The sequence below is a fragment of the Onychostoma macrolepis genome, chromosome 20 (genome assembly GCF_012432095.1).
Source record: "Onychostoma macrolepis isolate SWU-2019 chromosome 20, ASM1243209v1, whole genome shotgun sequence".
NCBI classification, from domain to species: Eukaryota; Metazoa; Chordata; class Actinopteri; order Cypriniformes; family Cyprinidae; genus Onychostoma; species Onychostoma macrolepis.
In genome coordinates, this window is record NC_081174.1 from 13,934,978 (window position 1) to 13,962,956 (window position 27,979).

The 27,979-nt window shown below is 40.5% G+C and overlaps 1 protein-coding gene across 2 annotated transcripts in view; it reads left to right on the forward strand.

The window, feature by feature from the left end:
• Positions 1–18: 18 nt before the first annotated feature.
• The window catches only part of jag2b (jagged canonical Notch ligand 2b), a 52,752-nt gene continuing 24,791 nt past the window's right edge, over positions 19–27,979 (forward strand). Inside the window, exons 1-5 of one of the 2 annotated variants that reach the window (XM_058755809.1) lie at positions 19–272; positions 690–1,010; positions 20,449–20,503; positions 24,465–24,722; positions 25,700–25,760. In XM_058755809.1, the coding sequence (XP_058611792.1) occupies positions 204–272; positions 690–1,010; positions 20,449–20,503; positions 24,465–24,722; positions 25,700–25,760 (764 nt within the window). In that variant the 5' untranslated portion in view covers positions 19–203. The remainder of the gene's footprint in view (positions 273–689; positions 1,011–20,448; positions 20,504–24,464; positions 24,723–25,699; positions 25,761–27,979) is intronic. The other variant, XM_058755810.1, reaches the window with a different exon arrangement.

The window sequence follows — 27,979 nt, forward strand, 5'->3', positions numbered from 1 at the left end:
AATCACGTGAGATCTCCTCAGGCGTGTGGTAGCTGTGAACACATCATTTTGCCGTGAAGTGATCAGACCGAGGGAGAGATCAGCCCAGACATCACCGCGCAAACACACCACGCTTGTGAATTTTTGCATGTCAGGAGCGGAGGATCCTGTCGCCGGTCAACGGCCGTTTTCCATCTTGTATTCATAACGCATAAATCAGCGGCATGTGGAATTGTATCAGGATTAGGAATTGGCTCCCAATCGCGTGCCTGCTGTTAACGATATGGACGAAGGTGAGCGCGCTGATTGTTTCTAGTATTGCAGATCGATTTAATTGCAATAGCAGTGATCAGCAGGCAAAAGTTGATGGGTGTGGGCAGACGATTTCAATTAATTTTGCTCAAAGTAATCGATATTTGAATTACGCAGCCACATGTGCTCATGCATTTGGAAATGTCTGGAGATTGTAATAAATGTTAACTTGCACCCCGTCATTTAAAATAGCCGTTTCCACCCTCTGTACAGGTTAGCAAAATTGTAGACTGATTCTCTGGAGACTTCAATGCACAAGCGCACGCAACACATTCCCTCAAATAAAACTAGGCTACCAGCTATCAGTTTTGCAAACCCGATCTGCATTTTTTATAAAAAGCAACCATTATTATGGCTACTCTGTTTATTTATTTATTTTATTCAAATGTTATTTTTAGGTGTCCCAGTCCTCTGGCTATTTTGAGCTGCAGCTGATTGCTGTAGAAAATGTAAACGGTGAGTTGTGGGACGGGGAATGTTGCGACGGCACGCGGAACTCTCAAGACCAGCGCTGCGTACGGGACGAGTGCGATACTTACTTTAAAGTGTGTCTGAAGGAGTACCAGTCTGAAGTCACCACCACTGGGCCGTGCACCTTTGGCTCTGGATCTACTGACATTCTCGGTGGAAATATATTTTCTTTTAAGACTGCAAAGAACAACCCCAGCAAAACGAGCGATGTGGGAAAGATCATCATCCCCTTTCACTTCGCCTGGCCGGTAAGTGCGCGTCTCTGCATGAGCTATAATAATAAAGCGCCGCGGTGAGCTGTCACTGCTCGGAAGTTGAGTGCACTATATTGTTACTGTGATGACAGGGTCTCTTTTTTTAATCGTGGGCGTGTAAGGCTGCTGTGTCCAAACGATTTATGTGTAGAAAAAGGTTATGATGGTTAAGAACGGTTATCTTTAGTACATTCACTTTGCTGTGCGTCTTTGAAACTGGCTGCGATAAGGTGCATTTAAGGTGACACACATTTCTTAAAGAGATAGTTCACTCATAAATCTAAATTCTGCCTTGTAGTCACACTCATCATGTTGTTTCAAACCTGTATGACTTATTCGCTTTCCTTGGAGCACAAAAAGAGATGTTGAACGGAATGACAGTCACCAGTCACTTGCATTGTAAGTGAATTGGGACTGTCATTCTGCTAACGGAAGAAAGTCATATTTGAAACAACATATCACGCGTAGCTGGTTGTGTCTCATTTTTGGGCATCACAGGCGCGAGAATAAAGATGACTAGGTAGGCAGCTTACTAAGTTCTGACTTCTCCGTTGATTTCAGTTGGCTTCGAGTGAAGCGAATCTTTCTCAAAGCTTCTAGTGTACTTGATGTTAAAATACGACGCGCAATCCAGCGGCAGCTGCTTTTCCCGTAATTGTGGTGTTATTGGTTTTTGTGAATTTGTTAAAACGCTCTTTTGTAGCTTATAATGTTTACAAAAATGTACCACGGCAACCAAAGTTTCAGCTAAAACTCCGTAGTTACTGTTCTTATTGTTAGGGGAAACATAAGTAACACGCGTTTCAACGTGCATGGTTGCATTTCAATTATGAAACATTTAGTAAAATAATCACAGATCCAGATGTGAAATTATACTTAAAAAACAAAAACAATTTTTAAAAAAAAGTTTTAATCGGTAAAACTGACAAAGTAGCCTATCAAATGCTTAACAACAAATAGCCTACATCTGTACAGCGCTAATAAATTATTTTAGAATCACCTTGAAACAATATGAGAAGCTTCTAGATTTTTGATCAGTTTGTATATTTTGTCATTAGTGGGTAATATTGCACTTTTATATTAGTTAGTACACAATAACTAGTAACTGTGGGATTTTAGTGGAAATATAGTTACCATGGTAATTTGTTGTAAGGGTAGCCTTGTACTACTTGCATCTCCCTTGTGTTAATATGTGAAAAACTTATCAAGTGTCTCTCCAGACACGCAGGCACATTACTGATGCTGATATCAGGTAGCAAATCGCTGCAATGTTTTATGCAGTTCGGTGTCACACCCGCAAACAACAACTGCAACAACAACAAAAAAAGAGATGTCGTGTAGTATTGACTGTCAGCTTTGGACGCCAGCCCAGTTAGGCACACACTCACCTGGCAGACCCCTAAACTAACCCTCCCGTAGGCATAAAAGACTAACCCCTCCACCCAACACACAAACACTCAACCTTTTAAGTTAATGTGTAACATGCTATCAAACTGACCCTTTCGGGGCCGCCTTTGATGCTACACCTGCTTCTCTTCTGACCACCGCTTGAAAATTCACCTAGATATGTCCCTGTATAACTCTGATCACATGATGTGTGGTTGTAGATCCGTGTCTGAAAGCCTGTGATTGAGTTTGAGTTTCAAATGCTGTGTGTTTGCAGTTTCTTAGTGTCTCATGGATGCTAATGAAATTGCCAGAGGAATGTGTTCTTGAGTGCCTGTGCATCCGGACATCTGTTTGATGTGCTCGGTGTAACCTCATCTAGAGTGCATTGTATAAAGATATCTAGAACCTCGCCCAGAGGCTTGGAGATTGAGTCCGCCACCTGTCGGAGGTGCAGTTTGTTTTCTTTTAGCCTATCTCTGGTTTATTTATCAAGATTTCAGAGATTGGTTTTGGTAAAGCCATTGCCTTGATGTTTTGCTTATTAGTAACAATACAGATTTCCCGATTTGATAAAAGCTTTGAATTTAATTTGATTCCTTTTGCTACTGCATGTGGAATTCTAGTACATTTTAAATGGCATTTCTTTCAATGTTTTATAACAATGTGGGAACATATATGCTTTTAATATGTTCAGCCTTTATTCTTGTGTAAAATTATTATAAAATTACACTTAGACTTCTCTGAAAGAGTAAAATTAGTCTTTTCGAATGAGTCATTACAATGATCCACTCAAAAGAATAATTTGTTTATGAATTTGGCTACACTAGTTGCATTCTTTGTTTTGATTCACTAACAAGAACTAGTGTGAATTAGACAACACACTGTGTATTATTGCATGCAACCTGTGAGGAATGTGTTTTTGCTATTATTTTATTGTTTTTATCATATCAAATAAAATTTTGACTGCAAACTAGAGTAAAATATAGCTTTTTTTCTGCTTTTGGGATTTAGATTCAGTAGTGGGAATGCAGGAAACGCTTGCATGGAGTTAAAGATTGATCTTTTGTTTTTAAGAAGTGCATATCAAGATTGAAATGCACTATGTGCTACTTAGGTCCACTTAGGTGAATTTATCAGTTAGGCTGTATTCACACCAGGAAAGTCCAGTAGTTTACTTGATTTGGTCCGGGCCAAATACAGTGTTTTTTTTATTTATTTATTTATTTTTCTTTTCATTTGGTGTGGTTCACTTTCACACTGCCCTTTTTGCAAGTGAAACAGAAATTGTAGACAACCACACTTGTGCTAAGGACATCCATTCATTGGTTCGTCCATTGAACCGTACCAGAGTTCGTTTGGAACCAGACCGAGACCTCCTCTTCAGTTGGGACTCGGTACAGTTGTTTGGTCCACACCCGAGTGCAATTGCTGTATTCACATCTGCCAAAAATATCCGCACCAAGGGGGCAAACGAACTTGAGTCAGATTCAATTGAACCTAACAAGACAGGTGTGAATACACCCTAAGATCCTCATCTGTTAGTTCTAGTCCCTTGCAGTTGTGTAACACAGAGTTGAGTTACAGTTTTAGTGGATGTGTAACTCCAGCGTAAGAGATTGAGAGACGTTAAAGAGCCTCTCTGGTGGCACAGTGAATGTTGATGATAGAGACGGCAGCTGTATCTGTCCGTCAGAGTGGAGGACCACTACGCTTCAAGGCTAAACGGCAGAGTCAGCCACACCTGATTGGGAGCTTGCTGGGCAGTTGCTAGGAGACCGTTACATGGGCCTTTAGTAAACAATTATCTATTGCCCTCCGAGTTCCCTTCCCCCTTAACTGGTCTTTCAGCGAAGCCACTCATTCTCGTCTCACCTGGGAAAGAAGTGCTAGAGCCTCACAACTGATTACACTATTGACTGTGTAATTAGCCAGTCACAGCTGGCCGTGTCTTCAGTCAACAAAAAGCAGTAATTGTCCAGTTCAGCATCAGAGCAGGTGGCTGTTGATTGGGACTGATTATAGATCGCTGCTCCCCCAAGGCTTCAAAATGTCCAAGTAAGCAGTGTCCATCTTTTGTTTTTGTTTTTGCTTTTGTCTTTCATGGGGGTTGACGGAAGCCACGGTAAAGTCGTGGGTGGGACAGTGTCACATTTTCACACGCTGCCTTTTAAGAATGGTACCAAATTAATTGAAACAAAATAATATCTATGCAGTGTTTTTAGGAAGCATTTACATAGTTCTAGTGTTCAAAAACAAATAGACGGAATGGAAAAACAGATTTTTAAAAGTTACTATCGTAAAAAGTTTGTCGCGGGACTCTTTAAAAAAACAGCACGAAAAGCTACGCAATAGCCAAAGACATCTGTCTGATTGTGTATGGATGTTGAAGTGAAACTTTAAAATGTTAAATTTAGACATACAACTTTTACAAGAGACTTTTATATTTACAAACTATCTAACAGCTAGTTATTTGCATGCTAATTAACACATCACTTTAAAAATCTAGAAAGAATGGCAACACTTTACAATAAGGTTCTGTGTGATAACTTAAGCGCGATCGCTTAATGAACAATTAACAAAACATTTTTACATTAACATTAAAGATACGTTTTTAACGTTCCTTAAAGTATATCTATAAATTAACATTAACCTAGATTAATAAATACTGTTAAAACAGTTGTTCATCTTTAGTTTGTGATTCCTAATGCATTAACCATATTGTGAAGTGTTACCAAAACGCTAGCTCCTCACTACTAGAGTAGTCAGTTATTGGATGTGACTAGTTGACCTGTGACACATCTCTAGATCGAATAAACGAGTCAAGGCAGAGTAGCTTTCGTTTTAACTGGCTGCACCATTTGCAGTCATCTGCAGTGGTTTGTGATGTTACAGGAAGAGCCAGTATTGATTCCTGTCTCTCCATGGAGACCCGCTGTGGTGATTCACCAGGAAGTTTAAGATCATGAAGAATCTCTAGCTGGATGTGAGCCTCTCTCTCTTTCCCTTCCTGACCCTGAAATAGCTTTTTGTTCTGCCACCACAATAAACATTTTCTTTCTTGTGACCTGGGGCAGAGCACGGCTTTTTGTACCCATGTCTTCCCATTAAACGAAGGGAAAGGCTGCATTTTCCTTCTCCTGAATGCAGCAGTCATGGTAGAGGTATTTTTAGCAGCAGAGAGACCGGACCAATTAAGAGGCGATGTGCCTGAGGTGACTTTATGAAGCAACCTTTTATGATACAATGTGGGTTGAGAGAGGTTGTCTTCGGTTATGTTGCATTTTGTAAACACAGACAGTTTTCCCGCCTAGTTTTGACCACGTTTAATTGTAAATTAGCTATTTTACAGGGGGACGGGGATTTCAAAACAATGATATAAAGAGAGTCCGTTTGGACTCTTCGTGAAGCGCATGAGCCAGGCACTTCCTACTCCATCACTCCCACATGATGGACTCTTTAAACCCATGAAAATAGTCTATTTAGAAGGGCCTCTGCCAAAATGCTCTTAATCGATTAATGACTAAAATGCTTGAATTGAAAACCCACTTCTTGGTAACATGATTGCTGTGGTAGGGTTCTGACAAATTTAAAGGTGCCATAGAATGCATTGATACAGTATTTTAAATTGTTCTCTGATATCTACACAGAAGGTATGTGGCTTAGGTAAGGGCAAAAAATCTCCAGAAACGGTTTTACATGTCCATTTAAAACCATAGAATTTGTCCCTAGAATGAAATGGTCTGTTATTACCTAATTTGGAAGGGTCATGAATAATAATTTTGAGCTCTGCTCTGATTGGCTGTGCTCACACAGCAGGAAGGAAACACAGGGAAAATGTATATTTCAATACTTTCTCGTGCAGTTATATCGTTGGGTAATTATATTGTAAATAAAATGCAGGCATCAGGGAGCTGCTATTAATATGTGGGGCGATGAAACTGCTTTGAAATGCACGATCACTTTTTAGTTTCACTTTCGAGATTCACGATCGCACGTACTCTGTTTATACTATGGAACGGCAGTACTTACCACATTTTACAAGATCAGATGCTTGTCAATGGTGTTCAGAATCTGTAAATTATTCACCATCATCCTTAGTCATCTCTCCTTACTCTGTTTATGTGGTAAGTGAAATCTTATGTTCTGTAATGTAACAGGCTACCGCTAGCAAGAAGCCATGTCCCTTTAGTGGCTCACATTATTTTATTAGAAGCTGTTATTTGCTTTCCGTGCCTTTCTGAATACAGACACCAACTGCCTGGAACGTAACATTTATTTCCCTGATCTGCCGTTTTCGCTGTTGTCCTCGCTTGTTTCTTCAAAATACCTGCAGAACTTCTGATGATTCGGCTGTGCAGGTTTGGCTGGCAGCTGGCCTAGAACATGGGCGGGTATATGCAAATGTTGGGGGCGTACATATTAGTGATCCCGACTGTAATGTCACAGTCGGTGTTATGTTCTGATTCGCCTGTTTTTCAATGGTCTTTTGCATTCACGAGATTTACATAAGAAGGAGGAAACTAGCGGGATGTCATTTCCATGTACAGAACTGTTATTATTAAACTATGCCAAGGTAGATACAGTTTTCCATTCTATGGCACCTTTAAAGGGATAGTTCACTCAAAAATGAAAATTCTGCCATTTAATTACTCATGTCGCCTCATGTCGTTCCAAACCTGTAAGTCCTTTGTTCATCTTTAGAACACAAATTGATGAAAACCGAGAGCTTTCTGACCCTGTTCAAGGCCCAGAAAAGGTGGACATCGTTAAAATAGTCCATTTAACAGCATGCGTGTCACGGTACTCTCGTGAACACATGTCAAAGACTGACACGGAAGAGAAGAAATTGTTGATTCGAGTAGGGCTGCAACAACGAATCGATTAAATCGATAAAAATCGATTACTAAAAGCGTTGGCAACGAATTTCATAATCGATTCGTTGTGTCGCGCGACGGAGACGCTTGATTATTAAAAAAAAAAAAAACTTTAGTTGAGCGCGGAGCGGAGTGAACACACTCGGTCTCTCTCACACGGATGCTAGCAGAGTTTGGCGCCTCATAAATAAAAAAAAAAAAAAAAAAAAAAAAAAAAAAACGAGCGGAGGTAGAGGAAAGATACATGGCGGAGGCAGAGAAATCCGTGCGACCCAAGTCATCCAAGGTGTGGGAGCAGGGGCGGCGTTATGTATGGCAGAGTATGGCAGTTGCCATACCCTAGCCCAGTCAGGTGCTGTGAAAAATTATCCAAACTTGAGTCGCTTATAATTCGTTTTATTATTTTAAATCAGAGAGTTTTAAAATAGTAAACCAATGATAAGCATTAAAATAACTTGTCAGTAAAACTGTAACGCCATTGGATCATCGAGCTCTCAGCAAGACCTCGTAACTTCACCCCGCCTCCGTTCAGATTGACGCGCGCACAGCCTGGAGAAGATGAGATCTCTGCTTTTTCGCAATGCAAGGGTGAATAAATAATTGGTGTTTGAATAGTACAGCGTTTTCTTTACTCAAACACTATGTCAGTAAAGGATAATGTTTTTGTGTGTTTGAAGAGTGGAGAAGAATTAGTTATTTGCTGTCTATATACGTTTTAAATATCCTGTGCATTATGTGCATAAGCGCTTAATTTGAGATTTTGGCCAAGTGTATTAAACAACAAGAAAAAACTAAGCGCCCATATAGCTACAATCAAAGTTATATAACCTGTAAAAGTTGATGAAAGCATAATGCACTTAATGCACTTATGCACTGCATAACAGTTACAGCCGTTCTAACGACAGACAAAACACTCCATCTCCGTCATTCTCTGGTCAAAAACATTATTAACTCCATTTGAGCTTGATTTTCATATAATGTTAAGTGCAGGTGTCTGATACAATACCAACGCTAACGACGCAGTGTTGTTAAATTATTTAATTTTTTGCACTCCCCCAGATGTAAAGCATACATGTGTATGTTTTTTGTGTTAGTCCATTTTTATTTTATTTTATTATTATTATAACAGCTCAGGGATGTTCAAGGAGCAACATGTTTGTGCACTTTCTAAAGATTTTAGTTCTGTTTTTGAATAAAGGGTTGGAAATGAATGCTTTTTTTTTTAAATCCGATTCATCGATTAATCGAAAAAATAATCGACAGATTAATCGATTATTAAAATAATCGTTAGTTGCAGCCCTAGATTCGAGTAATTTTTTTGGTTTTCTTTTGCACACAAAAGTATTCTCGTAGCTTCATAAAATTACAGTTGAATCTCTGATGTCACATGGATTATTTTAACGATGTCCTTATGTTTCTGGACCTTGATTGTGTTGGGATCCTTGCTGATAACTATAACCACAAAGTTTTAACAATCCTTCTAATTCTATAAGAACAGAGAAGTCCACATCACAGCTATTTTGATAATGCAATGTCATAAAAATCACTTTTTTTCCTGGTGATAAACTATAAAACATCAACAGCCAATCAGAATCCACTTTACTTTAAAGAGCTCGAGCATTTAAAATGGCAGACGACAACTGCAGCTTGTGCTTGTAATACACAGAATATTATCATCACAATATATATCCTTATAATTATTTTTTCTTTATTATTACCATTATTAGTGTGAATGAAGCTTTAGGCCTGGCATCAGGAAGGGAGAGCTGAAGAAAAAGCACTCTTCTTTTGTGCGGTACTTCAGCTGAGTATGTAAGAAAGCATGTCGGTGCTTTTAGAGTATGTTGAGATCTTGAGTGTCGCCCTCACGAAGAGTGCAAGATAAACAGGTTCCCAACAGAAGAGCTTCCATTAGGTTGAATGTACCGAGCCACCAGTGGTGGACATGATTGTATTAGGCAGTGCAATTATAATGGACTTTCAGTCTCCCCTGAGAAGGGTCATAGAAAACATGGGGTCCTTTCAGAAGTGGGAGTTAGCGAGCTTAACCCTGACGTCCATTCCCAATAACACTGGAAGCTAGTGTGTGTGTGTGTGTGTGAGAGAGAGAGGGAGAGAGAACCGTTTCTATTGTTAGCCCCTGGTGCTCAACTAATTGTTTTCGACTACCCATGATGCTCTACCTCCCTGGTACTAAGTTTCTCCTTTGCTGCAGCACAATTTCACAAATGACAGCATGAATGATGATTGTTTTTTATTTCCAGCTGTATGAATATGTTCAGGGGGAGCCAGATTGTTTTTGCTGTGTTGGCATACATGGATGTGGCGCATGTGTGACTGTGTCTGACTAATGCATGTGCATCTTCCTGTGCGAGCTAGTAGGCTAATGAATTGTGAGCAGGTGTGCTGCAGTGATTAAAGTGCATTACCGCACAGCAAGTTTAATTCCCGCTTGACCTCTGACCTTGTTCAAAATGATAATAATTGTAATGGAGTTGTAGCCCATGTGGCCATAACAGTACTCCATTAGCTTGATATACTGCAACTAGGGCTTTTCAGTGAGAAGTGAAGCTGCTTAGCAATGGCTCTGCCATTTTAACTAGATGCTGAAACCGGAGTAATCGACGGTACTGTAACTGCACAAGACCGACAGGGAGACAACTGGCTTGTCAGATGGTTTGATGATGAGCTAGCAGTCTAGGGTGTCAAATGGCCGTCTCACTGTAGTAACCGAGGGGCTGCGCTGCTTGCCAAATGGGAGGTTGCCCATGAGCAGTTTATGGAATATTGTCATTCCATATTGGGGTTATAACACCAGTGTAGGAACAGCTATCAGGTGGAAGAGTTTCACAGATGTGGTTGATGTGTTCACGTTAATTTTTTTTGGAAGCCTACTTTAGATTAGTATGGCCTGACTAATGTGTAATACACGGTTTGGAAGGATTTAGAGCTGTGAGAATTGATCCAGGCCGGTGTCTTTGGGAGATCTGTGAGCTGTGCCCACTGGGATATGGCAGCTTCCAACCTCACAGCCTGTTTCTGTTGCTGCCAAGCAGCCATGCTAGTCTCAGTTTCTACAAATGCTGCAGTTAAACCTTCTCTGAAATTGAGAAGATCTGAACGATCAATGTGTGTTCGGGTGATTTATTTGTTATTAGCCTTTTTTTTTTTCATTACTGTACTGTACTGTACTGTACTGTACTATACTATACTATACTATACTATACCATACCTCTAAAAATATGTATTTAATTATATGTTGTCAAATTATACAAGTATATTGTAATTCCAGTGCTTAAGTCTTTTTATCCAAAGTCTTAGGGTAAACATTATTAAATTATATGATAGGCTTGATTTGGATAACATCAAAAAATCATTTTTCAAATATGATTATATAGATACTGTATGATTTGATGACATAATAGTAAGTTTGACTGTTATTTAACTTGATTTTGTCCATGAAATGACTACATGGTGGGCATTGTATTGTACCTTTTTAAACTGCTTGGTATTTGCACATTTTTTTATCTCCAAAACTTTAAGCTTTAATATCAACCACTTTCTTAATTTCTTTTTGTTTTTAATTTTTAACCTTGTTCTCAGGGTGAGTAAGATAACCCATACACACCTTTGCTTGTGTTTCTATATGGACTGTAACTCTGTCTCTGTGTGTGTGTGTGTTTGCGGCCACTGCCGTCCCTTCCTGCTTAATTAGCACCCAGAGGGGAGGAGTTTGTTGTATTGTCATTGCTAATGATCTTGTTGGCATAGCAGCGGAATGCTAAATGGGCCGTGTGTGTACACACTCACCCAGAGCGTGCCCTTCGTTGGCCAAGTCTGCAGTGATGAGCACCACGCAAGCATAATTCTGCACCTCGCTTGGTGTTCCTGCCTTTCAGACTCACCGGACTCTCGACTCGCTTTATTGATAATGGTGTCTCATGGGTATGCAAGGTTAACTAGACGCATTGTAGTCGATGATGGTGCTTTATTATTGTGTCTGTAGGAACTTAACCCCCGTGTGGGAGTTTGCTGAAAGAGGGGAGGTTACCAAGCACAGAATATCATTTACTGGCTCCAGGGCACAGAGTGCACGTCGGGCTGCATCTTCCTGTCCTCCCAGGGCCATAATGCCGCTTAAACAAAGCTATTGTCGGCTTTTGTGCTCTGGAAGCCTGGCGGAAAATGACAATTGACTGATTTGAAACGAGTCATGTCATATGGACTTGTTGTGTGGAGAGGTCACTGCTGCAGTGGATTTCTGGAATGGAATAGCCATGGATTGCTCATCCAAGGTTGGGTTGTTGATGAGGATGGATGGGAAAGACCTTTCACATTGGCCTCTAGAAGAGGATTTAACAAAGCCACCTAGAAATCCCTTTTCAGCTGAACCGTTTCAGTTGGGGCTGAAGGAAGGGTTTTCGACAAGGGTGGGAAAGACTTTCCACATTGTTCTCAGAATGAGAGACCATCAAAGCCACCCAGAATCCCTCTTGAGCTACAGGTTTGGTTAGGGTGTTCCTCCAGGTTCTACCCTAGCAATTTTTGCCAGCCATTTTCTTTGATCCTGTCCCCTCCCCACCCCACTCTCCTGTCATTACCCAGATCCAAAGAGCTGTTTCCTTTTGGTTTAATTAGACTGCAAGCTCAATGTTGTTTTCCTCAGAGAGTTGTTGTGGCTAGTCTTGTGAGAAAGCTGGATACTTGGGACAAAAAAAAATGGGGTTGTGGGTTTAGAATTTAAGATGGATGAGTGATCGATATAGGGTTGACAGACTAGGAGAGGGGGCGAGAGAAAGAGCACAAATATAGCGACCTGGTCACCCCCTGTCTGCAGTGTGGCCGAGACCCCTGCGTATTGGTGATGGAGTAGGGGACACCTTTCTCTTGTGAGTGATTGATTACAGAGCTGGCTTTTCAAGCTCCTCTTCCCACCACTGAGGGCGTGATGTGGGCCCTGCGAGGTGACTGGACCTCCCCGACACCCCCAGTCACTCCCCGACCAAGTCTAGACTTGGTTGACACAAACATGACCTTGTCATGCTGGGGTGGGTGACAGCCATCATCACACCGCTCATTGCCTGTTCTAGAGGGCCGGTGAGAACAAAGTGCCCTCATTTGTGATCAGACTTGTGCTGCTGGACCCTGGGGAGGAACATGGAGTCTGAATTTGTCTTGATGAATTGATCTGTGCTGATTTCACTGTACTTCCTAAAGGGGAGGGGTGTTCTTGTTCTCTAATGTGCTGAATTTATCAAAGGGGGTTGGCTTTTTGATTTATGTCCACCATTTTTCATATACCATTGCTGAAGAATTGTTTTAGAGTGGGTTATTTAGATATCCTGCTGCTTCAATTGTATAATTTTCTTACAATTCTTAAATTGTTAGAAATTGTACAGATGTACACACAAATTATTGATAAAAGAATGAAGTATCCATTCTGTTCGGTCTTCTCTAAATACATTACAAATAAAACACTAAAAACTAAAATAAATCCTTTTAAATCATAACATTTTTGCACTGCAATATTATAATGCACAGTATAAAAGTGGATGCTGATTGTGAGATTAGTTAAAGATTATATTTAACAGTTTTTAGATTAACTCTGAGTGAGCGTTAGATGATGCAGTGATAATTTGAGTGCAAAAATATGGAAAACGAACATGCACAATTAAACTCACAATATCAGCTGATACCAATTCATTAATTTCTAATATTGCTCGATATGGTGATATACTGTGCATCACTAATCAATATTCTATTTGCTCAGCTGCAGTTCAAAACTGCATGCATTCATTGCCTTATTGCTTAACAAGGATTAAATATTTTGATTGAAAATACATTAATTTCAGCATCATGTTGAGCTAATTCAATATGTCAAACTGGAATGAGGATTTTCTTGTTGCGTCACAAAATCTTGAGGACATGCTCTGCTCCAAAACTATCCGTTAGTTTTGGGAAACCGTATCATCTTGTTCCAGGCTGATGATACAAAAAAGCCTTTCAGTGTCCTTTAATTGGCCTGGTGGTGTCTTATATTTTGTGGTAATTGATGGTTGCGGTCAGTGCTGTCCACTGCCTCTTCACCCTCAGTTTGGCCCAAATCTCTGTGTCAGTCAACAGTTCAGATAAAAAGATGGGATTGACATCCCAGATTAATGGAGATTATATGCTGTGGTCGCTTGCCATCGAATGAATAAATGACCTGTGGGTCCCCTGAGGACAATCAGTCAAAGTCTAGCACAGAACTTGTGCGACTGGTGCTTAGACTTTGAGTGACAGGTTTTGTGTGTGTGTGTATGTGAACATGTACTTGAATATAGTGTATTAAACGGTAAAATGTTGGTTTCAAAAATGACTAGGCATAGGTAGCTAGTTTAGGTAAAAAAGCCCTGTATAATTAGGCCAGTTTCAGATTTACCTGACCTTGATCGTTTCTGTTTCTCAAGAGGTGTTCACATAAAACAAGTATTTGCATGCAAAAACGGATCCCAAAGGAACAAGATGAAGAGGTCTCAGTTTGAGCTTTTAAAAGTTGGACTGTTGTCTAAACTGTTATGGTGTGATGCTCAAAAAAAGAGTGTGGGACAAAATGACATCCATCTAAATGTGAAAAATATATCAATCTAACCGTTAAATCTAGTTGCCACAAAAATGTCTGAACTAACAAAACAGTTATCCATGTGTTATATATTTGGTTGTTGAACCGCTCTGACCCTAGTAATGTGTTGGTCTGCAGTAGGGTTGGGTATCGTTTGAATTTTATCAATTCCGATTCTTTTAGATTTCCAGTTTCGATTCCCATGTGTTTAAATAATGTTATCAAACTTTTATTCTGTCTCTCTTTTTTAATTTTTTTTTTTGCAAACCATTTAGTTGCAGCTGAATACCATGCACAAATATCTACAGGCTACATAAAAACTGGACTCTTTAAGAGCTGTTTATGTGCAAAAAAGAACTGCGTGATTCTGGATAAATTAAGGTTTTGTTTTTTTTCTTTCTTTTTTTTCCCCAATGGAAGTTGTGGTTCTCATGATTCTGAAGAAAAAACATTAGACAACTAATCAAAATCACATGTAATTTATGAATGAATGATTCAGTGACTCACTCAAGATGTACTTGTTTCATTACTGGATGAATCAGCATTCTTGGACGAATCTCTTGTATGATTCAAAGACAAATACATTTTAACTAGTGGTCGACCAATATTGTTTTTTTGACTGCCGATATCTTGGAAAGTAGGGTGGCTGATGGCCGATATAATTGTATTTATTTTAATTAATATTTAAGAAATTTGAAATCATTTGAAAATGGATTAAAAAAAAATTGTGTAAAATAAACACACTCATAATTTGGATGACAAAGTATTTCTCATAAATAAATAAATATTTAATAAAAATATAATTAAAAAGGAATTAAACACTGTAACCAACAGAGCACGCAGTGTTTTGGGAAGTTGGTGGGCATTGGGAATCATTTTTTTCAAATAAAGCCAAGGTAACAATCATTTTACATACAGCACAAAAATGACATGAATATGACAGTGGGCAAATGCATAAAGCGCAGCATAATTTTAAATCACGAGTTTAAAGTTTGTCGATCGCGTGTCTTCAGTGAAGCTAAACTCTCCTCCTGTCCGCATTAAATTCACGCGGATCGACCGTCACAGAGCACACGCGATCAAGCAGGATACAATTGCACACTTCACAAGATCTCACAACTGGATTCGACTAAGTTAGCAAGGTTTGTGAAATTAAATGTTCATTAGACATTCAAAGATTTATTTAAATGAGTATTTGCTGAATGCTGGTGCCAAACGAGAAACTAGTGTAATGTTTGCCTTTCTGTTACTAATAATTAGTTCTGTCAAAATTAGCGCGTTAACGCAGGTGATTAATTTTGAGTTTAACGCTTTTAAATTATTTAACGCCATTAACGCAGGGGTGGAGCCTAGGGTTGGTCACCCCACTCATAACTGCTGTTTCTGTCTGTTTTTTTCTTGACAAGAAGTGCATTTATTCAGTCACAGAATGTCTTTACGATCACATCAATCTGGAGACGTTTCAGACACGCACTCCAGCTTCACTTCAGCGGCAGGCGCGAGTCAAACAAGCACGGAAACCGGCGCACGCTATAGCCTGTATCAATTCATATCAAAGCGCGAAATAAACTACGTGCATGCAATGTCGTGGTCAGTCAAGGCATGAAGTTACCAAATAAGCTGCCTTAAAACTGTCCTGGAGCATCCCAGCACTGTCTCTCATCTAACACACCCGATTCAACTCGTCAGCTCATTAGTAGAGACTGAAATGGGTCCGAACTGAAGTGGGACAGAAAAGGTGATTAGAGTTGAGAGAAAATACGATGCGTGTCAGATCTGCATCACGTTCAGCAGAGGAAATCAATAACTTTTATATAGCTGTAAGTATTTATCTGTATTTAGTTTAGAATTTAGTGTTTGATAACTTTATTCAATTTCTGTATATTTCCACTGAGGGGCATAGGTAGCCTAGCTAAATATTTACTATAATGGGTTTATGTGAAGATTGTTTTAAGTTCACTTAAATTAGAAGTTATTTTTAAAGTCTAATAAATGTAAAAATTGATAGCTTAATTATAATGTAATGTTTAATGGCTATAGTCAATGGTTAAATATTAGGTGAATATTTTTTTATAGGGAAATCATTATTACTTGGTATCAGTGATACTGGCCTTCAGTCATAAAAAAAGATGCCCTTAAATATAAAAAATATGTTGTTTCTACATTTAATTTGAAGATTTAATGTGAAATTATTGCAATATAAAAGTATATTTAAAAACTTTAATGTTAGGTGAGATTAATCGCGATTAATTTTAGAAAAATGTGCGATTTTAATTCTTTTTTTTTTTTTTTATCGAAATATCAGTTGATATATTGGCCTTGGTGATATATCGGTCGACCACTAATTTTAACATTCCCTTTTTGCCACCTACTGGCGTAACAATGTAATCGATAAATCTTCATTTGGAGTGTCAAATTACTTTCAAAAGGTGATTTACTCTATTTTAATTGCTACCGTACACATCAGAGTTTATATCTGAACTATAAACATTTGAATGTTTGTAATACAGAAATAATGCTACTGTGAAGCTGTTTCATTCATATACATGACAGCTGCGAACACAACACTGATGTGATCTTGGGCTGCACGGACGAACCATGTGATCACACACGTCAAAGGTTGAGGAATGAAACAGACGAATCATTATAATTTAGGAATAGAATCACATTGGTGTTTGAATCATGTTCGCGATCTTTAACGATCTATTAAATTAAAGAGCTTTGTCATGTTGGTGGTGACACCTCTCTTGCAACATGTTTAGCTATCACAGATATTATATTAGCGAGCAAGGTCCTGGCAGATCGGTAAGTTGGGTCCTCACAGATGAAGGAAAAAAAAGCACATAGGAATCAATAGGCGGAATAGAAATTTTAATTTGACAGCAAGTATCCGATTCCCGACCTTAAGTATCCGATTCTGGAATTGGAAACGATTTTCAATTCCCAACCCTAGTCTGCAGAGTGGGTGGGGATGATATCTTACTGCCAGGTCAGACAAGGGAAGTTTGCCTCTCTCTGCAGTTCCTTTTCCAAAAGCAGATGAGGAAATGAAGTACTCTTTTTCTCACCGAGGTCACAGAGGAACAGAGACCTATTTTTTATTTTTTTTTGCGGTTTCTGAGTTGATTTCTTTTGGACTCCTTCAGTGTCGCATGTCAGACCCATTTTTCTTTTTTTTCTCGTTCGCTCTCTTTGTAGGGTATTGACATGGCGCTGAAGGCTTTGCTACTTTAGATAAGGCGTGTGAAAGCTCTCGGACTGCCTCGCACTCCCTGTCAGCTGGACGTCACTTGTTCGTGACTGCTGGTGGAAAACACTTTGCCTTCTTAGCAAGAAGATCCCGACATCATCCTGTCATGTGATAATAGTTTGGTTAAAGTTAACATTGTTTAATGTAATAATCATATGGTTTGCACTGAGTAGGGTCTTGTGTGCGAATGCGTCAGTGTTGCAACCGATTGCGTGTGTGCGCCGCTGCCAATTGAAACTGCGGCGTGGGAGCCTTTTGAAGCTGATGAGAAGCCTGATGAAAGGTCTCCAGGGTCATTCTTAGCCTCTCTCACTTCAGCCCCCTCTAATTTCAGCCCTGCCCCTCTTTAAACTGCCCCATCCACTGACTGTGGGAACTTGCACCTGTGGCTCCCTCCACCACAACCCCACTAGCCACCCTCCTACTTACACACACACACACACACACACACACTCTTAGGGTGTTTACAGGTTTAACGTGCCAACATGAGGGTATTTGATCGCCCGAAGTTTCGCTTGTGATGCGTACCCTCCTAAGTACGTCCAAGCCAGGCGTTCTGTGTTAGCTTGTTCACAGCCCACTATAAATATCCTTGCTATCAGCAAAAGTAGTCCACGATAAGGAGGGAAAAATTACTTGCAACATACATCTCCAAGGGAGTTTGTTTGGGTGCGTTTGTGTTGCCGTTGCGCGTTGGGCCACTTCTAGGGGTCGGAGGGTGTGTGTGGCTGGAGGAATGTTCTCTGAGTGTCACGAGACTCAGGTTGATGGTGTCTTGCAGTGATGGGTTTTAGATGGAGGTCTTTGTTCATTGGTCACCTCCCCCCACTAGTCTTTATCCGCATCTAGCCCTTTGGGCAGCTGTCACATAATCCAGCTAATCAGAGACCGAGTGTGTGGGAACAGGACCGTCCCCGTGCTACCGCGTCTCTCTCCCTCTCACGCGCACACACCCTGACATTCTGACCTTTCTCCTCGGGTGCGCGCATGCCATGCTCCGCTACGCATGACCACATGTGCGTGGCCAACCAGATCAATCCAGCATATTCATTTACTGATGGAGCTTTGGACCAAATCCACATGTACAGATAAGCGTGCGCACACAAACACACGCATTTCGCGTCTACACAGATGCTCGCTACCACGAGACCCCACTAATACGCTCTCTCACAGTGGCCGCCCCCCATGTTGGGGGATGGGAGGAGAGGTCAGAAGCCCTGCAGCATGTCGTGGGATGATCCACGTTCATGTCAAATAATCCATCTGTTTAAGACGCATCTGTTGTACGTCTGCATGGATATGTGGCCCACCCACTCCCACTCCAACCCATCCAGACAGACCTGGTGCTGCCTCTAATCCCTGACTGCATCCACCAGACCAGCCCACAGCCCCCAACCTCTCCAACCACGCTGTCTGGCTCCACCCCTCTCCACCTCTGGAGATGAATGAGATGTGTGTGTTAATCGAACAGGTCAACTAGCTTGGTGTTTACGTGCACTTTAAAGGTTTGATTTCAGTCAAACCAAAGCAGTAATCAGTCTTTTTAAAATAATATAAATATGTTAGTCTGGTTAAGGTGTTATTCTGTTATTTGTGAAGTCAGACTAAAGGACCTAGATGTTGTATTTATAGCATGCATACAGATTATCCAGACTACATTTGGCCTACAATTGGACTACCATTTCAATAGTTGGTGTTTTTTAACAACTTTGTTGTTTAATGTGAGCATACAGCCAGTACTCGTTTTCACAATGCATTCTGGGAATTTCTAGTGAGTATATGTATACTGCGATGACATTGACAGTGAACTAATGAAAACTACAGTAATCATTCTAACTTTAGGAGACTTGGGGAAGTCCACATCATATCTATAACAAAAAACAGGTAACAGGTAAAAAACAGGGACCAATTCTCACTATTAACTAGTTGCTTATTAATATGCCTATTATCAGCATATTGGCTTTTTATTAGTACCTATAAAGCACATATTCTGCATGACCATATTCTACGTCCTTAATCCTACCCAATACCTAAACTTAACAACTATCTTACTAACTATTAATAAGCAGCAAATTACGAGTTTATTAAGGCAAATGTTGTAGTTAATGGTTGTGTTGACGAGAATTGGACATTAAAATAAAGTCTGACCCAAAAGCAATCATTTTTCCAGTTAATGAACATTAAAAACAATGACAGCCAATGAGAATCCACCTGACTTTACAGAGTTTGGGCAAATGACAACTGCAGTGTATGCTTTATAATCAACAAAATGTTATCATGTTTTTATGTGGAGGCTTATATAGTTATTTTTATGGTTATTTGTCTTGGTGTGAAGAAGCATTAACACTTTCCACTAGCACGCAGACATGCATTTTAATTTAAAAGAACAAACACTTTTCAGTCTGTACTCTCACAACTAAAAGTTTATGCCTGGAGATGTAAGCCTAGCGATTAGTACATGCAGTTAACACGTGACATATTTTTTTTTTCTCCCCAGAATTGGAGAGAGAAAAGATGTCTTTTCAGGAGGATTAGCGAAGTTGTATAAAGTGCTAAAAGTGGTGTCATGTACCTGTCTAGTGTCAGGAGTAAGAAGGTGGTGTGAATAAACTCGTCTCTAAAGGAAACGCATCAATTAAATTTTTCTTTTCCTCATTTGAAGATGCCCTGCTTCAGTGGCCTGTTTTTGATTCCATGAAAGTTGATAATTTGATCTGTTCAGGTAGGGATTATGGGCAACATTTTAGTAGATGGACTCTCAGATATCAGACGAGCATCGAGACTGTTTCCAGATTTAGTTTGAACATTCAAGGTGTGGCTGAAAATCTCTCCCTCCCTCCCTCCATCTCATGTGTAATGTAACTCAACTCTTATAAATGCTGCCCGCTGTCATGAGATAGGACTGCAATGGAGCTTTAGCATCTCTGTCATTTCATTAGTGATGTTCGCTAAGACAAACATCACTATTTCTGTTGCTCATACTTGAGGTTAGGGATTTGAATAAACCCCTTACGATCTGTATTACATTTACATTTAACATTTAGCAGACGCTTTTAATCCGAAGCGCATTAAAACTGCATAAATTGTTTGGCACAATTTCTACCACCTCAGGTTTTGTTTAGAGGAGGTGTGCTATTCCTTTCTTGTTTTGTTTTGTTTGTTTTTTCCCCCTCACCTGAAACATCAGAATATCTTGAGGGTGGGACTTTTTGACCCGGATATTTTAACATTAAAATATATAAATAAATCTGCTATTGAAGAAAACAACAAACATTTTAATATTTCATCTCATAATGACATTGTCTTTTTCTCCCTCAGCGATCCTACACACTCATCCTGGAAGCCTGGGACTGGGATAACTCCACTCAGAACAGTGAGTATTCCTCTTTAACCGCTATATGATTTACTGCCACAGGCTGCTGTAGCCTTTCTGGTTTGGGTTTGATGCTCATAATGGCTGTTAAGCGTTGTTAGTCTATAGTTTTGTGCTTTAGAGAGTGACTTCGTATGTGGAGATACTTGCGGATGAGATGAAAGTGTTAAAGCTGCCCCGCTGACGTGCTGTAATTTTAGCGTGGGGGAATTTGTTGGGGCGTGTCAGGGTTTTATTGGGCGTGCATGGGGTTATTTAAGGATTTTGTTGTGGGCATTAAGTGTAAAAGTTGTCAGTTTTCATGTAGGCACTGATATAGAGGGTTGGAGGTATGCCTTGAGTTTGATATTTCTAACCGCACTAAGCAGGGGCTCATCATTTTTGACAGAATTATTGAGATGATATGTCGCTTACCCAAGAATCGTTACCTGAGCTTCCAAAAGCATTCCAGAGATGGGAACCTCACACAAATGTGTGGTTTAAGGCTTAAACGAGCAAAATCTTGTGTCTTCCACATTCCTGCATCAGTAGTGCATACAAGTTCACCAAGATTTCCCAATAAACCTGAGCATCTGAAAGCCTTTATGGATTGCTGGGTGAAATGTCCCGAGGATCTTGAATATTGAGGCATACTCATAAATTACAGATATGAGTTATTGCCACATAGTCAGCAAGCATGATAATGTTCAATTGTTTGGATTACTGTGGTTTGTAAGACAGATCTGTTGATCGGAGTCATAAGCAAACAGAACTGCAATTATTTTTAGTTCCTTCAGGCCCAAATGTGTTAAATGCATTCCAATTTTTTCATACTTGAGTGAAAATCTTAACTGAATATGAGATCTTGGGCTGTAATACCCTAACCCTGGTTCTTGGGGGGCTTCCATCGTGTAAGGATCTTGGGGAAACAACATTGGCACCATTATTCCACAGCTGTATCCTGTTTTCTCCCAACGCCTTTGTCTGGCTTGAGGAATTGTCGGTAGGAAAGGGTCAGGTGAAGGAATTTGACGTATGCAAAAGAAAGGTGAACGCTGGTAAAATGGGAGAGACAGAGGGGGAGCCTGGCTTTGATCTGCGGATGTGATCTGTAGAATCACTGTATATCCCAGCGTCTGTAAAACTACAAATGCAAACACTCTCTCTCTCCGCTTGAAGTCATTACGTCCTGTTTTTCGTTTTCATCTTTGCATGCATTTCAGCCCCAAACAGTGGTCCAGAGGATGCTTGTGTGACTCACTGCAGTGAGTTAAGCATCTTGTAGGCCTCTTCTCCATGGAGTTTGCTTGTTAGGAGTACGCTGAGCGTGACTTTAGAGAAACACATTGCAGGTGTCTGGATTTGTTTAATTAGTGTTTGAGCTATACTGACCACCAGACTGTCTAAACAGGCCCATAGCCCAATAAGACCTCGCTCCTTATTTTGATATCTCCGCCCCATACGTACTTGCACAACCCTGGCATAACGACAATCGCGGAAGCAAGCGAAGATGACTCACAAGCATATTTAAACAAAAGCCAACACCGATCCGATTCGAGCCCTTTCCGCTCCTTGAGTTCTCTACACCGCTGGAAAGCTGCTCTGATATTTACGCGGGTCCTACCTCTTTCCTGATCGTAACCCTTCTTTTTAATGTTTTGTTACGCCGATATTTTCCTCTCTTTTTAAATTTTTTTTATTATCTTCCAGTTCTCTCTATCTATAGTCGATCTGCTAATATCGGTCCTGTACACTCAAATTGAGCACTGTATCATTACAAGACACGCCCCCTTACTGCTGATTGGCTGCATGTGTGTTTTGGGACATGGTCCGACACTGCGGTCAAAAGTGTTTTTCAAAAATTGTTCGGTGCACCTTTAACTATAAAAGCCCGTCATAAAGATACACATTATTGCTTTAAAGCAAATCTGTGGCTTGATTTCTACCACCCCAAATGTTATAGTAATTGTTTAATTGTAAGCTCTAGTGACCATTGATTAGAAATGCTTGAAATTGATGAGCTCCCTTTGATGATCTGGAGCGCACTCAATGATTTGGCAGAGCTCTGTTTGAGACAGTGGCTTCATTTATCACACGAGCCCATAGTACAGAGGCGTGCCAGACATTAATGATCTTGTCATGGAGAGAGAACGCTGCCAAGGTCTGTCTGTCTATCTGTACAGACTGACTATCTGCAGTCTGTACTCACGCAAAGCTTGGCAACAAAAGCGCCAGTACATCCTCCTCTCTCCAATGCCGTTTGATACTACTTGTTTAGTATGCAGTGTGAACACTCAGAGCTGCCGCACCTCTTTTCTTAAACCGGACACGTCCCCATGCCTCCTTGTCTGTCTGTCAGAAACCCAAGGGCAAAAAATGTCTCTCACTCTCTCGCTGGGGCGAATAAAGTTTGGCCTGCCCAACCCGTCACATCATCTTGGGATTCTAGTTGAACTGACAGAATTAGCCGACATGCATTTTTTATAGATGCTTTAAATAATTCTGTTACATCTGTCAGAACGGTTCGTATATGTACGTGTGCATGGTAGGACCATGCAGGCCGCAGGAAAAGTCCTGTAGCATTGTGTTTACTGTGCAGGAAGGGCTCTGGACTGCCCAGTGTTTAGACATTGGGCAGAACGGGCCGGCAAAAGCTCGCTCCATTGTTCTTTATCTGGAAGCGCCGGGGCTATTTCTGTTTTTGTTGCTTAATTCGGTCGACATTGTCAGGGGACGGAGAGGAAGGTATGTGTATGTGCGGCCCGCATGTGTGTTTGCAAGAGGAGAAAGACTCTGCACGTCGGGACAGAGGAAATCGCAGGCCCCCCGTTTCCACCGTGATTGTTCGCCGTCTCTGATCCCACTGCGATAAAGATTGCTTTCTTTGCAGAGAGGCTGGGAAAGCTTGGGAAAATGGAGCTCTTAATGTGAGCACTAACCGCTCTCACTGTTGTGTCGAGGGTCTGTGTCCTGGTGGACAGTGTGCTTGATGATTAGGACTAGGGTGGGATCCAGGTCCTTCAAGGACAGCTAGGGCTAAAAGCTGAAAGTGGTCGGCTATGGAGACCAGTGGCTTCCTCTGCCTTCCGCTCTTGCCCAGATCTCCCTAGTAACAGCAGTCAAACTCACACCCCTCCCTCTGGCCAGACATCAACGTTTTTATTAGAAGAACTAGATTTTGACTAGAACTCACTTGAAAGGCAAACGGTGCTTGCTTGTGTAAGTCACTGCTATGATGCTAAGGTGTTCAGAGTGATTTTAGGGCATTTCAGTGCTGTTGCTAGGGTGTTCTGGATGGTTGCTTGATGGTTACTGGTCCAACCCTTAGTCTGTATAATATTCTAGTCTTTTTTTGGCCATTTTATTGCCTGCTTACTGAAAATCATAAGTCTTGTCACTTAGAAAAACAATACCTCACCTCACCTCACCTCACTCCTGATTTGAGGTATCGTCATGTCCATGACAAAATTTCACACTTAAGTTAACTATGAGCTGTAATAATCACTTGATTTCGGATAGTTAACCGAGAGCTGATTGAAAAGCCTTTGTTTTGTCAATGGTGTCATTCATGTGTGAGTGTCTTTGTTGTGCAGTGATTTGTCTGAATGGATTTGTGAGGCAGGAAGTTGGCAAGGACAGGATAGTCTGAGTCACTAGCGAGTTTATAGCTTTAAATCGGGGTCTGTCCTGTCTCTTGTCTTACAGCTGATCTACGCACCCATTTGTTATCACATTGTACTGGTTGTGTGACTGTGTTTTAGCTCCATCTTAGACATGTGAATTAATGGAATGAGTAAGTTTGACTAAAATGACACACTAAATCAATCACAGCTAAAATATCAAATGTAGAATCTAATTAAATAGTTACTAGTTGGACTACAAGTTGACCATCTCTTATTAACCGTGTTGTTTCAAAATATAGTTTTTCATTCAGACCATTAACAAAGTGCAAGATTTATGTGTCTACTTCTCTTTTTTTCAGCCGACGAGGAGAATTTGATCGAGCGACACATTCACGCCAGCATGGTGAATCCCGGAGATCATTGGCAGCCCATCCGGCACCCCGGCATCACGGCCCACATTGAGTACCGCATCCGGGTCAGATGTGATGAGAACTACTATGGGATCAAGTGCAACAAACAGTGCCGGCCAAGAGACGACTACTTTGGCCATTACCGCTGCGATCCATCAGGAAATATTGTATGTCTAGACGGCTGGATGGGAGAGGACTGCCGGACAGGTGAGTTATGTTGACTATCTGTATTTTGTACTTACCATTGCAGTTTAATGTCATAACTGAAAAATATTTATTTTACCTTTTTTACCTTTATTTACCTTTATTCTTATTCCAATTTTTGTCATTTTAGTACTTTTAGTAGTTACAAGCCGGCATGTTACAAGTTGAAACGGCAGTATTTCTAAGTTTTAATTTTAAGTTTAAGTTGATCTAATATTTAAATTTTATTTTATGGCAGTTTTATTTCAGTCAACAAAAACAATTATAGTTGTCTTAGTTAACAATAACAATACTGCACTAAAATCTGTTGTTTTGTTTTTTTAATGCTGCAAGTGAATTTAGGCATCATAGCATTATACAGTATGAACAAATTAGATTAATTTTGAGATTACGTTTAATGGTAATGATTTATCTGGCGTCTTCAATATCTAGCCAAGTGTTATTAGCCATGTTGCCCTTCATGAAGGATGAACTAGGGCTGGCTAATGTCTTGAAGCGTATAAAAAGAAACCCTGTTAAATCTTGCCCTTTACCACCCTGTAAAGAGACCTGCTGCTATCAGTGTTTTCACAGGCCTGTGATCTTTGCTCCTTTGCCTGGAGGTGAGATTGTGTTGTAAACGACACCTCTGCAGTCCTGGAGTCACACTTTCCATTAGCTCAATTAATCTGAGTGATGCTAGGGTTTTTGATGTCTTTACCCGACCACTGCAGGCAACCCAAACACCTCTGTTTTGATGCTGTGAGTGCGTATGTGTGTATATACCCCACTAAAGAAAGGCAGTAAATCACCAGCCACCATCCTAATGAGCAAGAGTACGAGTAGATGGGCGGAAAGGGGCAAGCGTATATGTGTGTATGGGCCATAAAGTTGTCTTCTGTCACGGCGAGCATGATGAATTTATCTTGTCGCTCTTGTAAGGCAACACAAACAAACAAGACTGACCTCTCCTCCCTCCCTCTCTCCCTCTCCTCTCTCAGCAATCTGCCAGCAGGGCTGTAATCTGATTCACGGAGGCTGCACGGTGCCTGGAGATTGCACGTAAGTGTTTGAGCATCATTTCATGCTCGGTTGGCCGGGCTAATCTGGCTCCTTAATTTCAGCAGAGCCATATGTGCTCATGCTGATAAGGTCTTTTCATTTGTTTACCTTTCCATTAATTAATTAGTGCACTGAAGTCATTGTTTGTGCAAGCTGTTTTGTTTGATTTGCTTTTTTGATCACGCTATACTTTCTCTGGAGTGCTTAAAAGTTATGATCGGTTATCATTTGATGGGATGAGATGAGATGCATGAAGGCACCACAATTACTGTTCCTCATACTTTAAGGGTTAGTTCTCATAAAAATGAAAATTGTCATCAATTGCTCACCCTCATGTCGCCTTAAACCCATAAGACTTTTAGTCATATTCAAACCAGTGTGTTGTTCTTGAGTGTCGCACAACTGCGGCTGAGCATGTTGTACATGTGTTGATTGTTTATATATGAATTAAAGTCTAAATTAAATCTGTTAATGATATAAAGCAACCGAGTCTCTTCGGAATTTTGTATTAAACCGCTGGATTTACTTTTTTTTTTTTCTGCATGGGTTTTCAATAAAGGGACAGAAAATCTCGTAGGTTTCTTTAAAAATTTGTTTCAAGGATGAACGAAAGTCTTATGGGTTCAAAAGGGTGAGTAATTAATGAAACTTTAATTTTGGGGGAAATATCCCTATCCTATCCTTCAGTATGTAATTCCTGGACTGAAGGAGAGTCCTGAATCATATCTATGGTTCTTCGGATTGGGATTTATAAATCACCCAAAACACTGTAGCAACCACATAGCAGTGCTATTAAAAACATTCTGAAGGCTAACCTCTCAGAACACTCTAGCCACTCACATGTTTTGAAAAGGCTCTAAGTTTTCTTTATAAACTGTTAAAATCTAGTTGGAATTGGAATTTTGGAAAGTTGCCCAAAGAAGTGACCCAACATACCTTTTAGACATTATCATCATATGATAATTATGTCAAATGGTGGTATTTTGCTCTTACTGTCACAGGAAATTCTGATGTTTCCTGTGTTGGAGAACAGCGTGAAATCCACCTCACCATCCCACATCGCATTCTCCTCTCGGTCTTTTCCTGTAGCTTAGCTCTGCCTTCTTCCTTTGCCACAGGAAAAGCTCTTAGTGTTTGGCATGAGGAAAGCTTTTTGCTCATGCCACCTACAACCTCATGGTGTCTAAGGGCAGGGAACGAGTAGATCCAGAGGTGTCTAAACCAGGAAGTCACTCTAGACGATGATGACATACTGGAATCTTTTAATAACAAATCATTCAGACACTTAAGGACCCTTCACGCTTCAGTTTTCCAGTCCTTACTACTACTGCGCACAGATACCTGCCCTCATTCTTCTGCCCTCCTTTACCTTCTCTGAGACCTGAGCGGTTTCAGAAGGACATGAGTATTTTCTGCCTCAGACATCAGAAAGGCCAAGAGTAGCGTCTCAGGGGCTGCTGGGACCCAAAACATGCTTGAGGACATCATGTACCCAAGTTTCTCGATAGCCTGGAAGAAAGAGTTTTTGGAACCGGTGCTAGGAAGCAGAGGCCAATATGTTATTTCGGAGTTTGAATATTTGGGAAGTTCTGAGTATTTGGGAAGCCTCACTCCCCTGCAGGATGTGGTGACTCGCTTCCCTGCCGTCACTAACTTGATAGCCCTTGGAAGGAAGGAGGTGGAGACTAGAGGACTGAGGTTGCCACAGACAATTAACCAGTAGATCTATTACTGGGCTGCAAAAGTGTTGGGACATTTTTGCCAAAAGTGTATCATATCATATAGTCTAGTCCAGTGGTTCTCAATTCCAGTCCTGGGGCCCCCTGCTCTGCACATTTTGCATGTCTCCCTTACTTAACACACCTGATTGAGATCATTAGCTCGTTAGTTCAGTTCATGGATCTCTCTCCTAACGAGCTGATGATCTCAGTCAGGTGTGTTAAGTAAGGGAGACATGCAAAATGTGCAGAGCAGGGGGCCCCCAGGACTGGAATTGAGAACCACTGGTCTAGTCGACTTGTTTTATTTTTTGGATTTGTGTGATTTGGGTTGTGTTAGTCTTCATATGTGACCCTGGACCACAAAACCAGTCATAAGGGTCAATTTTTCAAAATTGAGATTTATACATTATCTGAAAGCTGAATAAATAAGATTTCCATTGATGTATGGTATGTTAGGATAGGACCATATTTTGAAAAACTGGAATCTGAGGGTGCAAA